At 41.6% G+C, this 13192-nt stretch overlaps 1 protein-coding gene across 6 annotated transcripts in view; it reads left to right on the forward strand.

The window, feature by feature from the left end:
• The first annotated feature begins 2850 nt into the window (after positions 1-2850).
• Bod1l1 (biorientation of chromosomes in cell division 1 like 1) overlaps positions 2851-13192 on the forward strand; it is a 53959-nt gene continuing 43617 nt past the window's right edge. For 5 of the 6 annotated variants that reach the window (XM_085691939.2, XM_085691940.2, XM_085691943.2 and 2 more), the window contains exons 1-2: positions 2851-3183; positions 8736-8860. In XM_085691939.2, the coding sequence (XP_085548065.2) occupies positions 2947-3183; positions 8736-8860 (362 nt within the window). In that variant the 5' untranslated portion in view covers positions 2851-2946. The remainder of the gene's footprint in view (positions 3184-8735; positions 8861-13192) is intronic. The other variant, XM_048415305.3, reaches the window with a different exon arrangement.

The following is a 13192-nucleotide window of genomic DNA, read 5'->3' on the forward strand; positions in this document are numbered from 1 at the left end:
AGCCATATTTGACTCAAACTATTCCCTTTGGAAGAACTGTTTTGTACTGACAGTATCAGCAACTAATGTGATTAATACATGTGACTTCACACACACTTTCCTTCGTGACTTCTTTGCTCTGAGGTTCCTGCCCCAACCCATTTCCAGAGGGTTATGTAAACCAGTCATAGTCATTGTTGGCCATACAGATATCTTACTGTCTTGGAACCACCTTGGATCCAGTCACCTTAGTAAACTCTACAGCTCTTTGAGGTACCATAGATGAAGCTGCCATTTTCACAGCACCAGCCCTCAGGTATTTCCAGACAGGCAGGGAGTGGGGCTTCTAGTGTCTAGTGATTGTCCCAGAATCGTACCTTACAGTCTGCACCTTACCATTCTTTCCTATTTCTCCTCACATCACTCTCACCCAGAGTTATTTACAATTTCCAGGCTCTTTCAGAAGTAAACCGAACCCTCATCTCACAGTGCAGAATGCTCTTTCCAACTGACCTACACACATTCATGGGCTTTTTTCATATTGCCACAAAAACAGAAAATGACCTCAACAGGGGCAGCCTTGGGAAGGCAGATCATATATCCGTTTGCCTTCAGCGTTCTCACAGAGGCTGTTCACAGAGTGCCTGTTCACAGTGTTCACATGTGGGGAGGGGGGAGTGGGAGAGACACCAATTTTTTTTGCATGCACTATTGTCAAAATTTTATTATCATTTCTAAGAAAACAATCCAGGGGGAAAGAGGTCACCGGAAAGAAACACCAACTTTCTAAATGTAAAAAAATGTTAATGTGCATCCTTCCTTTTTCTCCAAGTAATTGCAATACTCATCCCTAGACTCTGTGCTCAAACAGAAAGGAAAGTGCTTTTGAAACAGGCCAGATCAGTGGCCTGAATTCTTTTAAATGTATCCAGGTTTTTCAAAGCTATGGCATAGCTCAAGCTACATTGTATCTAGTGTGTGTGATCAGTGTAACTAGAACTCCCGTAAACAAACATGTATTTCTTAAGTTTCTTCAACAAGTCAACCGCCACATATGTGAGGGTATCAGTTGTGAATTATCTAAATTATAATCAAGTCACACCTTCAAACATTTTTTAAAAGGTTTAGGACCATATATATATTATAATATAAACAGTAATATTTATTAGCCACTAAGCAAATTCTTTTCAGCAGCAAATATCTTTTTATTAATTTTAAAGTTTTGTCATTGTGCCTAATTAAATTTGTGAAGTTTTCAGTTTTACGAATGATTCTCACTTAGCTATTTCAGAAAAGTTGGATAAATTAGATATATACATATATCCCAAATAAAACACTAAGCCTTTTCATATTATGTACACACTTGATAATATACACTTAACAACATATGGCATTGCACTCTTGGTACACTAAGGAAAACCAATTTATAATCTCATCTTGTTGCCAAAATTTGTTTTGAAAAAAGGATTACAAATATATATTAGGGAAGTGTGGTGGTACACATTTTTAATTCCAGCACTCAGGAAGCAGAGCCAGGAGGATCTACATAGTGAGTTCAAAGCCAGCAAAACCTACATGGCTAGACCTAGTCTCAAAAAAAAAAAAAAACAAAAAAAACAAAAAAAAAACAAAAAAAAAGAAAGAAAAGGAAAAAAGAAATGAAATTATACTTAACACCACTTTAAACGTGACTGATTTTTAAATTTTTTTTTTCTTTTGATTTGTTTTTGAGACAGGGTTTCTCTTTCAGCACTGGCTCTCCTGGAACTCGCTCTGTAGACCAGGCTGACTTCCGAACTCACAGCTTTGCCTGCTTCTGCCTCTCAAGTGCTGGAATTAAAGGAGTGAACTCAGAGGTCTTCCCGTCTCTGTCTCCTGAGTGCTGGGATTAAAGGCGTGGGGCCACTACTGCCCAGCTTTAAGAACAATTGTAAAGACAATTTGGCCCCAGGACTGGAGATTTCCTGGCTGTGTAACTTTGTGTGATTTACCTGTTCCCTGATGTACGAACTGAGATTAGTAGAGTGTCATAATTAGTTAGGGTTACTGGCTTGCTCCCTACCAGCCTACTTCCTTAAAAACAAATAAACAAAAAACCTGAAACTACCAGCCTGGGGTGTCCGCACCCATAATTAACTGGGACCCTCCTACATCAATCATAATTAAGAAAATATCCCCACAGGCTTTCCAACAGCCAGATCTTATGGAGGCATTTTTCTCAACTCAGGTACCCCCCTCACAGATGACGGTAGCTTGTGTCAAACTGACATAAAAACGCAGATTATACAGAAATCTAGTCTTGGGTGACTACACGCTTTAACGTGAGTAGATGCCATGCCTGAGACACAATGCCATATGAGCTTCACCCACTATTCCCATACCGAGGCCGGTATGTTAAAGCAAGACAGACAGGCAAACCAGAAGAGTAGCCAAGAATGCCAAAGGGCAAATGGGATGGGTGGGTGAAACAGAAAAGCGAAGACCCTAAAGTCACGCTTCTGGAAAGAAAATGGACAGAATCCTAGACTCCGGAGAGTTCGCCCGCAGTCCTAGGAACGGCTTGCATTATAAACGCCGACGAGTCTCCACCACCCGGAGAAAAACGAGCAAGAGCGGTGGGACTGGCAGCCACACAGGTAAAACCAGGGCAACGCCCCCCTCCGGTCTACTGTGAACTGACGCGGACGCCATCACAGCCAGCTTCAGCCTGGCTCAGCCTCGCGAGGGCGCTCGCGCCTCGCCTCGGCTGGAATTGGACCACGGCGGCCCCCGTAGCCAGACCTTAGGCGCCGCTGTCACCGCCTTTTCCTCCTTTCCCTCAGTTCCTTTTCACTTCCGGGGTTGCTGTGGATCCGCTGGTTCCGTAACAACATCCCGTTGGCTTCCCTCAGGCGGCGGGACCTGTGTAGCCGCCTCCCCCGGAGCGCCTGCCCGCCTGGGCTCGCGCGCTCCACGGCCCGGGCCGCCATGGCCACCAACCCACAGCCGCAGCCTCCACCGCCCGCGCCTCCGCCGCCGCCGCCGCAGCCACAGCCTCCACCGCCGCCGCCGGGCCCTGGGGCTGGTCCCGGAGCGAGCGGGCCGGGCGGCGCGGGTGCCGGCGCCGGGGACCCGCAGCTCGTGGCCATGATCGTGAACCACCTCAAGAGCCAGGGGCTTTTCGATCAGTTCCGCAGGGACTGCCTGGCGGACGTGGACACCAAGGTGCGGGGCTGGGACGGCGGGTGGCACGGGGAGCGGCGTCCCCAGACCGGACCCTCGAGACTGTCTCGCTCACAGGGCTCCCTTTGCAGCCGCCTTCCGTCCTGAGGCGGTGCGCCGTGCACTCTGCAAGGCTTGGAATGTTCATTCATTCCCGTGCCCTAGTGTTCCTTTCGTAGGCTAGTGTTCCTGGAGTACCTACTATGTGCCAGGCACTGCTTGGCCTCCACGTTTACACTGCTTGGTAAACGAGACCAAGTCGTTCTTCTTAGAGACACTGGTTTGGAAGCATTAAGGCAAACGGGACTCGGTTTGGTGTTCATTTCTCATTTCTCGTGATTTATCGCTCTATTAACTTTGCACCCAAGTTGCTTTTTGCCCCCCTAAAGTTTCTTCGGTTGTAAACGCCACAAATTTGGCATTTGCAAAAATCGTAAAGTGGTAATAGAATAGTTTGCAATGTGTTTTGCTGAATGTTGCGGGGGGGGGTCGAGTAAAGACGCGGTTGTAGGGAGGCAAACCTGGGCAGACAGAAAAGTGGGTTGGGATATGGGACTGTCGTTTGATCTCTAGCAATGACTGCCTGATTTAGTAGTTAGGTCAAGTCAGTTTGCTAAGATGAGAAGAGGCAGAGAGAGATGGAGATAGGTTGGAGCCATTCCGTGGGGAAAGCATGGAGAAGAAATAACAGCAAATGCTGAAGAGAAAGAAAGACGGGGGCGGGGGTGCGTTAGGCGAGCGAGGACGGTGAGGCCAGAAGAAGCAAAAAAAAAGTTACCCGTCTAAAAAGAACAGGAACGGAGGAACCCAGCATTGTCACAGAAAGGTTCTTTAGCCGGGGCAGGTCAACTGTCATCTTGGCAGAGTGACCCGAGGGTGTAGGAAGGAGCAGTCAGTGTAGCTGGGGAAGAGCTAGGGACTGTGTTTGGAAGCAAGTGAAGGGAGACGTGTTGGTTCCTAGTGTGGGCTTTTAGTTGCCTTCCTTTGGTTTTGTTGAGGGTTTAGTGCATTTATTTGGTTTTGCTTCAGAGTGGTTGAGTTCATTTGATTGGAGTTGTGATGATGGAAGTTTTTTTTTTGGTTTTTTTGTTTGTTTTTTGTTTTTTGTTTTTGTTTTTTTTTTCCCCCAGACTGACAGGTCTGAAAACATAGTTTCCTTAAAAGGCGGGTGTTTGAAGCACCTGCAAATCCTGGGCCTTTGAGATCGACTGCACACAGTTGTGCCATCTCCTCTAGAAAAATTCCTCCTAAGTACCTGAGGATAATCTTCTCCAAGGATTCTGGTCCTGGGCCCATTTCCTACAATGCTGGAGGTTTTATTCACAGGGACTTCAGTTTATTGGGGTGTGTATAGGAAATATGATGTTACTTACTGAGGGACTATCACAGCTGTATTTTAAAGTCATTGCTATTGCCCTTTGAAAAATACTTTAATGGGAAAATTATGTCTAATGATATGATCAGGTAAATATTTCTGCATTTAAAGCTAGTTGTTTGTGAGCAGCAAGTGGATATTAAACTTTGGTCTCAGAAGCCTGTGTATCTGTATTGTCATTGTGTATATTGTATATAGAAATGAAGTTTTAATATAAATATACTGGTGAAGGCGGTGCAGTCTTTATAATTCAGCCTTGTATTTATACTATTCCCGTTCATTGTTACTACTGTATGCCTGTTGTATTCCTCCCAAAACTCTCAAAAGTAGATTATTGAGATATTCCTTGGGGAAGAGAAGTTGGTATGACAATCTAAGAAAAGCTAGGCCCTTCTCTTTAAATGCTCGCATTAAAGTGCTGTTTTCGATGTTCACAGTAGTTGATTCTAGATGACTTCATGTCGTTCAACCTTGTGCTGAGGATAGAGAGCTGAGACACCACAGAACATTCTTCTCTAAATAAGAGAAGCATGAACCTAACTAAGGGCAGAACTGAAATGACACCCTCTGCCCAGAAAGTGGACACAGGAGGGCATAGTTACTGGAAATTTCTATAATGACTTTTTCCCTCCGCCAGCCTGACTTTTGCCTTCTTTCTGTCCCGCTCTTTTCTTCCTCTCCCCTAGATAACAATTGTGCTGGTTTAATTTAAAATATTTGTGATTAAATTACATTTCTACTTTTTTCTAATTTGTAAAAAAGAAAAAGTATACTACTTAGGAATGTCACATTTTTACAATACAATGAGTAAGCCAAAATAGAGATAATAGTCCCTAGTCATACAAAGGACTATTATTATTTAAATAGAACTCTTGAATCTCATCTGCCACTCATGTAAAGTATGGTATTCTTCACAATTGAACCTAAAAGACTGTCCTGCTTTCACCCTAACAGTCTTCCCTACCTGTAGTGTATAGGATCCACTGACTAGTGGATTGTCAGTCATACATGTGTAAGAGTCAAGACATTTGATAGCTTTCAGGTGCTCTCCAAGAAAGATTGTCCACCCTAGTGTGTCTGCACCAGGACAAGATGCACCACTGTCTGCTGCCACTCCTGGAGCTGTATAATCTAGTCCTCCTGGTGCTCCTGCAGTCATCAGCGGTCCTTAATTAACAGGACTATTCTGTGGCAGACCAGATTGACTGTCGTTCTTGAAGGAGCTGGACCTTGGGCAACTCAAATCTACCTATACAGTAAAGCTTCTCCATCTAGACCACCAGTCATCAGATGTTGAGTGAAGGTGTGTGGTTTGGAAGCTCCCTTCTTATTGATTACCAGCTGGAGAGTGAGGAGGGGCGATCAAGTGGCCCATCGTTCTGTCCTAGAGGAGTTGATAGAGCTTCTCTTTCTATTAGTGACAAAGGCAGTTTTTTGATCCTTTCTCAATTAGGAATGGCTCCTAGTCAATTAGTTCATTCGCTGATCAAACCTTATGTAGCAGGCATTCCTGGGAATACAGCAGTAAACCAGAACCCTGCTGTTTGACAGCTATTCCAGCAGAGAAATAAACAGTAAGTAGTTTGTAATCAGCTCTGTACAAAAGAATAAAGGAAGAAAAGCATGAGGAGGCTTACTATTCTGTTCTGGGTAATCTTTCAGTTAAGATACTGTGTGAGCTGTTCTTGAAAGGATTGGAAAAGTGGATGCCTTCCAACCATAGAGCAGAGGGACTGCAGAAGACCCAAGTCAATTTTGTGTCTCAGCTTAATTGTTTGGGTGGGGGAATTTCTTGTACTGAGAAGTTATTAGTGAGTTTGAGCAAAAGAGATCTGACTTATATTTTAGATGAGGTGATAATTCATAATCTACTTTGAACAAATGTTTTGATAACACTAGCTTTTCAAAATTCAACATCCTCTCTTGGAAGATGGACGTGAGTTAGGCTTGGATAGGTAGGAATATCAGCCAATGAGAAGCCTTGGAGCATGGGCGTGGAAACGGAGGTAGGAAATAGTTCTGGACATCCTCCCGAGCTGGAGCTTCAACTGGCATCTGCAGACTTTGCTCATCAGAAGAGCCCGTTGACTTTAAATTTAAGGCAGGATCTGCCATGGAGCACAGACTGGCCTGAATTCAGTATGTAGCCCAAGTAAGACCTTGAAATTGCCATCCTCCTGCCTCAGCCTTGAGATTACAGACCTGTAGCATCATGCTCTGCTAATGAGAAAATCTTAGAAACCAGAAAAACTTTCCTTTGGTGGAGCTGAAATTAGAATTTCTTTTGAGGGGACTGAAATAAATAATTCAAGTCTAATAAACACTTGTTAAAAGAAGAAATACACATTATAAATGTTAGGGAGGAAGACATTTTCACGTTGATTTAAACTGAGTGGAGCAGGGCATTTGTAAATAACTGAGAGACTGAAAGAGAAAGTAGACAACAGCGAAAGTCTGGAATTGAAGGTGAGGAAAGATCATCTCTTAAGGCGAGGCCCTTTCATCTGTTGGGCGGTCATTACCTAGTTATTCATCACTTACCTACTGAGCGGTGTGGACAAGAGCAGGGCTGCACGGCAGTACAGTGCCCTGGAAGAACTGGTGAGTGGTGGTATGTGTAGAAGATGGCAGAGTGACCTGTGTTCTGATGAGCTCTGAAGGTGAGAACTTTGTCAGATGAACAAGTAGAGGGAATGGGTTATGAAAATTGGCTGCTGGCATATATGCTTTTAAAGGAGAGAGGGAGAAGTGGCACACAGTGATACTGTGCTATTTTTTAAAAAAAAATCATTCTAGCCACCTACCTATATTGAAGAAAAGAAAAGGTTGATAAAGGAAAGATAACTCTGAATGAGTAGGTGAAGGGACTAAGTTACTAAGTGAGGACCACTTCTTTCTTTTTTTATTTGGTTGGTTGGTTGGCTGGTTTTGATTTTTTGAGGTAATTTCTCTTTGTAGACCTGGCTGTCCTGGAACTCGCTCTGTAGATCAGGTTGACCTCAAACTCAGAGATCCACCTGCCTCTGCCTTCTAAGTGCTGGGATTAAAGGTGTGCGCCACCACTGTCCTTATAACTATTTTCTCTTTGTGGTTTTGGTGTCTGTCCTGGAAATAGCTCTTGTAGACCAGGCTGTCCTCGAACTCACAGAGATACGCCTGCCTCTGCCTTCTAAGTGCTGGGTTAAAGGCATGCGCCACCATCGCCCAGCTCTTCCTTCTTTTTTGGGAAGGCAGGGATAGGGATTCTGGGCCCTAGACACTGTGCCTTTTGAACAGACTAGTTTTTGTAGGATCTGTCCTGAGCTGTGTGGAATAGTCAGTAGCACCTTGCCCTCTCCTCCTCAGTTATGATCTAAAATGCTTTAGACAAATGCCCCCCATTGGGGAAGAGAGTTTGTAATCACTCCTGCTTGAGACCTACTTTTACATCAGATTTGGGTTATAGTTCAGCGATCTGTCCCTGAGTAATTTCTCTTGAGTCCATAACTTTTACCTGATATATTACCATTACAGACTTTGATATTTTAGTTATTGCATACTTCGCCAGGTGAGTTGTGTGTCTGTTATGCTCAGGTATGGAATCTCTATGCTCATATTTATAATGAATTTCTACTTTCAAACCTCCTTGTGTAAGCACCAGGTCCCAGTCTGTGTTTTCAACTTCATTTCCGTTGTCCCTTGTGCTCTCTTCACCAACAAAATTAGACTACCAATATAGGGTTCCCTAATACTTCTGACACTGTATTTTTTTCTAGTCCCCTTGTTTATTTTCTTCTGTCCACAAAGAAGGCCGCTCTCCTCCCTAGTTACATCATGTAACTTTGAACCAATTTTCCAGGTCAAATGCCACATTCTCAATCAAGGCTTCTTTCCTGGGCTTTGATGCCTTTCTTTGTTTCCAGTACTCCAACATTAACATTTTTATCTTGTTTCTAGTCTTTTGTCTACAAAAAAAAAGTCTTTATCTTACTTTATTTTCAAACAGCTTATCTTAGACAAAATAGGCACTATTTGACTTAAGTTATGACTGAGAAGCTTTCCGTCCACACTATTAAGAAACCTTAGGCCTATTAAGTACACTAAAATTTCAGAAATGGTTATCAATATTATATTAATTAATTAACATTAATTAATGGTTTCTGGAATTTATGGGGTTTTTTGCTGTTGTTTTTCTTTCTAGCCTGCCTATCAGAATCTGAGGCAGAGAGTTGACAACTTTGTTGCAAACCACTTGGCTACTCATACCTGGAGTCCCCACCTTAATAAGAACCAACTGAGAAACAATATCCGACAGCAAGTTCTGAAGTAAGTCTTGAGTTAGAGTGCACAGCTCAGTTTAAAATGCTGCTCCTTACCTTGTCTGAAAGCCGACAGAAGTACATTGTTCTGATGTTGGCAGTTTGGGGCAGTTGATGTGACTTGGTCCAGCATAATTTTGAATAATGGCCTCATCAGTTCATTTTTTCTCCCACAAATTCTAACTCTTTTCTTTTATTGTAGTGGTATTTAAGCATTCAAGAAAAGAAATAACATGACTTAAAAGAAAATTTGTCCAAGAAAAATCTCGATGCAAGTATTAATGATGCAAATGCTATAACATCATAGACAGTTACTTTCATGACAATTTTCTTATTTAACAAATAGAACATGATAGAACCCTGAAGTTAAAATAAAATCCCTTGTTTGTAGGTGTTTTGTCTTTTAAATATATAGGATGTAGCCAAAAGAAAATATGTTTGATCTGTCTTGCCATTTTTGCATCAGCACAAGAAACAAAGACTAAAAAGCTACAATATTTTTAAAAGTCTGGAATATTTACTTTTTAAAAGAACAAACTTGATTTACAACCTTTTACTTGTTTTTGAATATAAATATTTGCTAAGACAAAAAAATGTTCTATCCCAGTTGTTTAAAGAGTACCTATTCTTCCTGCTCTGACAAATATTTATATCCAAGAACATTTATAAAATATGGCTTTAAACAGGTGAGCAATCTAGCTCAAGCCTATGTAGTGTGATAGTTCCAAGACCCAGGAAGCCCAGAAATAAAAATTCACCAAAAAGTCCATTTAGCTCCAGGTAATACTAGAAACCTGGAGTTAAGAGCTTAGACTGAGTTGCCTTGTGTATGAGAAAAGGAAATAGCACTGGCTTTGTTGACTGTGTTTTAAAAGCTGTTTGAGCACCTGTGAAAGAGTCCACGTGAGATCAAAAGATGCCATCAGAGGGCTGCTTAATAATACCTGTTGGTAAAAAGTCAAAGCTGTTTCCTGAAAAGAAGATGCTAGAAGGAGTCATTTGAGTGACAAGCCAAGAAGGCCCTTTATTTCCACAAAGGCCCTCAGTAGAACAGTAAGCAAAGTAGCACAGGAATGGGGAGAAGGGGACAGCTGTGGTACCCGACTCACATTTGTGTTCAATGCTGCTGATAATACAGGGCTCTCTTTCAACACTTCTAGCTGCTGCCCTTCTCACAGATGATTGCTTTGCTTCGTTACCTTAATGTTCAGATCTGTAAGATAAGGAAGCTGTCATGTTTTTTTTTAGGTGAGGGAAATGTGAAAATCACTTACAATCCTAGTACCAATATTATCTTTACCACAGTTTCATGTTGATAAAAGGTAAAGAAGCCAATGATTATGGCAGTGGTGAACACTGGTGCCGTCTTCCCTAAGAGTGAGCTGCCTTTTCTAGACTGGAGACTGGGAAGGAGAATGGCTGAATTCTGGAAAACTGAAATGCTACTCTTCCTAAGACTTCTGTAAAATTTCCTCTTGTTATCCTCTGGGTGTGGAGGTCAAAGAAAAAGTTTGGGAGTAATTTCTGTCCCTTCCACTCTGGAATCCAGGGATTGAATTCAGGTCCCTGGACTTAAATAGGGAGTGCTTTTAACTCCTGAAACATCTTGCTTGCCCCATTTGCAAAGTCTTATGTTAGTGATAGTAGTATATAAAAGTTTTTCTTTTTCTTAGAGAAGGATTTGTTTGGTTTGTGTTTTTCTGTTTTGCTTGTGTTTTTGTTTTGAGACAGGGTCTCATTATGTAACTCTGGCTGTCTGTCCTCAAACTCACTCTGTAGACCTGGCTTGACTCAAACATATAGAGACCTGCCTGCCTCTGCCTCCTGAGTACCAGGATTAAAGGCATGCATCCCTACACCTGGCTTAGAAAAGGATTCTTTAGTTGTATGCAAATTAATACTGTATGGATAAACTAACCCTATAAACAACTGTAATCTGAAACAGGTTTTCATAAACACTAGAAAAAATGTTCAGCTGATTGACTAAGGTTAAACCATTGCAGTTGTCATTTCTATAGAACAAATGGCCTACTATCAGCAACTTAAGATGGATTAACATAGTAGTTTATCTTTTGATTCAGGAGGAAGGAAATTCTTATTCTGTTTATATATTCATTTATGGTGCAGAATCTGAAATGTTGTATAGTTTTCTATAATGATCTTGACAGAATTTTAAAAGAGAAGGATTTGATTTGATTTATGTATGTACTTTTTTTTCAGTACTAGGGGTTGAATACAGGTCGTCATACATACAAAATAAGTGCTCTATCACTGAGTTACTTTTTTTAAAAAGGGGTCTCAGTATGTAGTTGTAGTGGCATTTCATTTGTATTTTAATAAATAAAGCTTGCCTGAAGATGAATGAGCAAGACAGCCCCACTGGTCAGCCTTACAGACAAGGCAGTGGTAACACATCCCTTTAGTCTCAGTAGCCACACTAGTTGCCATAGAAACCAGGCAGTGCGTGCCTTTAATCCCAGTGATGCATGCATTTAATCCCAGCCCTAGAGAGGATTCTTAGATGGGAGGAACTGCTCGCAATCTCTCTCTCAGATTCTTGGAGACAGGATCACCATTTCGTACTGGGGTTGAGGTAAGAGCCAATGGCTGACTGTTTTGCTTTTCTGACCTTCAGGTTGAGCCCCAATTTCTCTCTCTGAATTTTTATTAATTGTGCCTCATGTAGTCATGTCTCAAAGTCTATAGGTAGCCTAGACTGGCCTGGAACTGGAGTTCTGGGATTATATGCCTGGCTTCAGCCCTCTTTTGTTTTATTTTTACTTTGAGAAAAGGTCTTCAAATTTGCCCAGGCTGGTCTTGAACTCTTTCCCTGATTTTTTTTCCTGTTACTCAGGCAGGTAGTAAATTTGGGATTATCATGGCTCAGTCTCCTAAATAGCTGGCATTATTGACATGCCTTATAATACCAGGCCAGCAGGGAAGTAGCTTTAGCCGGAAATGTATCTGTTGACAACATTTCTCTTTTCTTATGGACCTAGGGCTGAGACTTTCCTTCTGACTAGGCAGCTAGGGACTACCACAAGGCAATGAGCCAACAAAGGGCAGTGGATCAATAGCTCTGAACCCCAGTTTAATATAAGATCAAAGTTAATCTCCATGGGAAGGAAGACTAAATTTAGTAGTATTTTGTTTACAGGCCAAAAAAAACAAAACATAGACAAACAGAGAAGACAACCTGAAACAGTATTTTGGGTTTAGTGGATTTTATACTTGAATTTTATACCTTTGTACTTATGCCTTACAACAGAACTTTTATTTATTTATTTATTTATTTATTTTAATTTTTTTTTTTTTTTTTTTTTTTTGTGACAGGGTTTCTCTGTAGCTTTAGAGCCTGTCCTGGAACTCATTCTGTAAATCAGGCTGGCCTCAATTCTTTCTGCTACTTTTGCAAGTCACCTTTAAGATACAACACTGTTTTCAGGATTTGCGTTCTGTTTTTTTAATCTTGGAACTTTAAAAAGCAGGTAGCCTACTTTGCTGCATATCAGCTCATTTTTCTTTATGTCCCACATAAATAAAATTATAGTAACACATGGTTGTTCAGAGCCTCCGGGATTGAGAATCCAGTCCACCCTCACTTCTGACAGGTACACTTAGAAACAGCATTTGACAGTTTAAGGATCAACACTTCACTCATTCTATCCAGAAAGATGGAGGCCAAGAAGCAGGAGGTGACTAGTACCTCAGTTTCCCAACAGTGTCCTGGGCACTAATTCCTGCTGGTGCACTCTAGGAGGAATTGTGTTCTTAAGTCTATTTTACTCAGATGTCATTTTATAAGAGTACTGCTCATGTCACTGCTCTGTCTGTCTCCGGTGATGTTTCTTTAACTTGGAGCCCGTTTCCTCCCTTCCTCTTCTATACATATCAAGACTCAGTTCAAATGTCTTCTCCTAGTGGAATATAGACATAGGCAATAATTCCTTACAGTTCATGCCTAGCCCCTTGTATTCTAGTTGTGTCTGTATCTTTAACCAGTATAGGGCCCAGGTCTGGTTTGTAGCTGCTTGGTGGCCAGCATGGTGCCTTTTTATGTAGAAGACATTCATAACCTGCCTCTTGAACAACTAAACCATTCTGTTTTATAGCAGGAAGGTAATAAAAAGAAAGCCAGACATCTTGAGTTTTATTTTTGCTTTCTTTGTTTCTTCTTCCTTAATTTGACGAAATTATACTTTGTGTATATTCTTCACTTTAACTGGAAACTCTAAGACTTATAAAAAGTTTATATTTTCTATTTTTAAAAAAAGAAAGTTTCAAAGTCAAGAGATTTACTTTCGCCCTGGAACTTATCAGTCGCTAGGTGTTCTTGTGT

The sequence above is a fragment of the Myodes glareolus genome, chromosome 8 (genome assembly GCF_982192425.1).
Source record: "Myodes glareolus chromosome 8, mMyoGla1.1, whole genome shotgun sequence".
Taxonomy (NCBI): Eukaryota; Metazoa; Chordata; class Mammalia; order Rodentia; family Cricetidae; genus Myodes; species Myodes glareolus.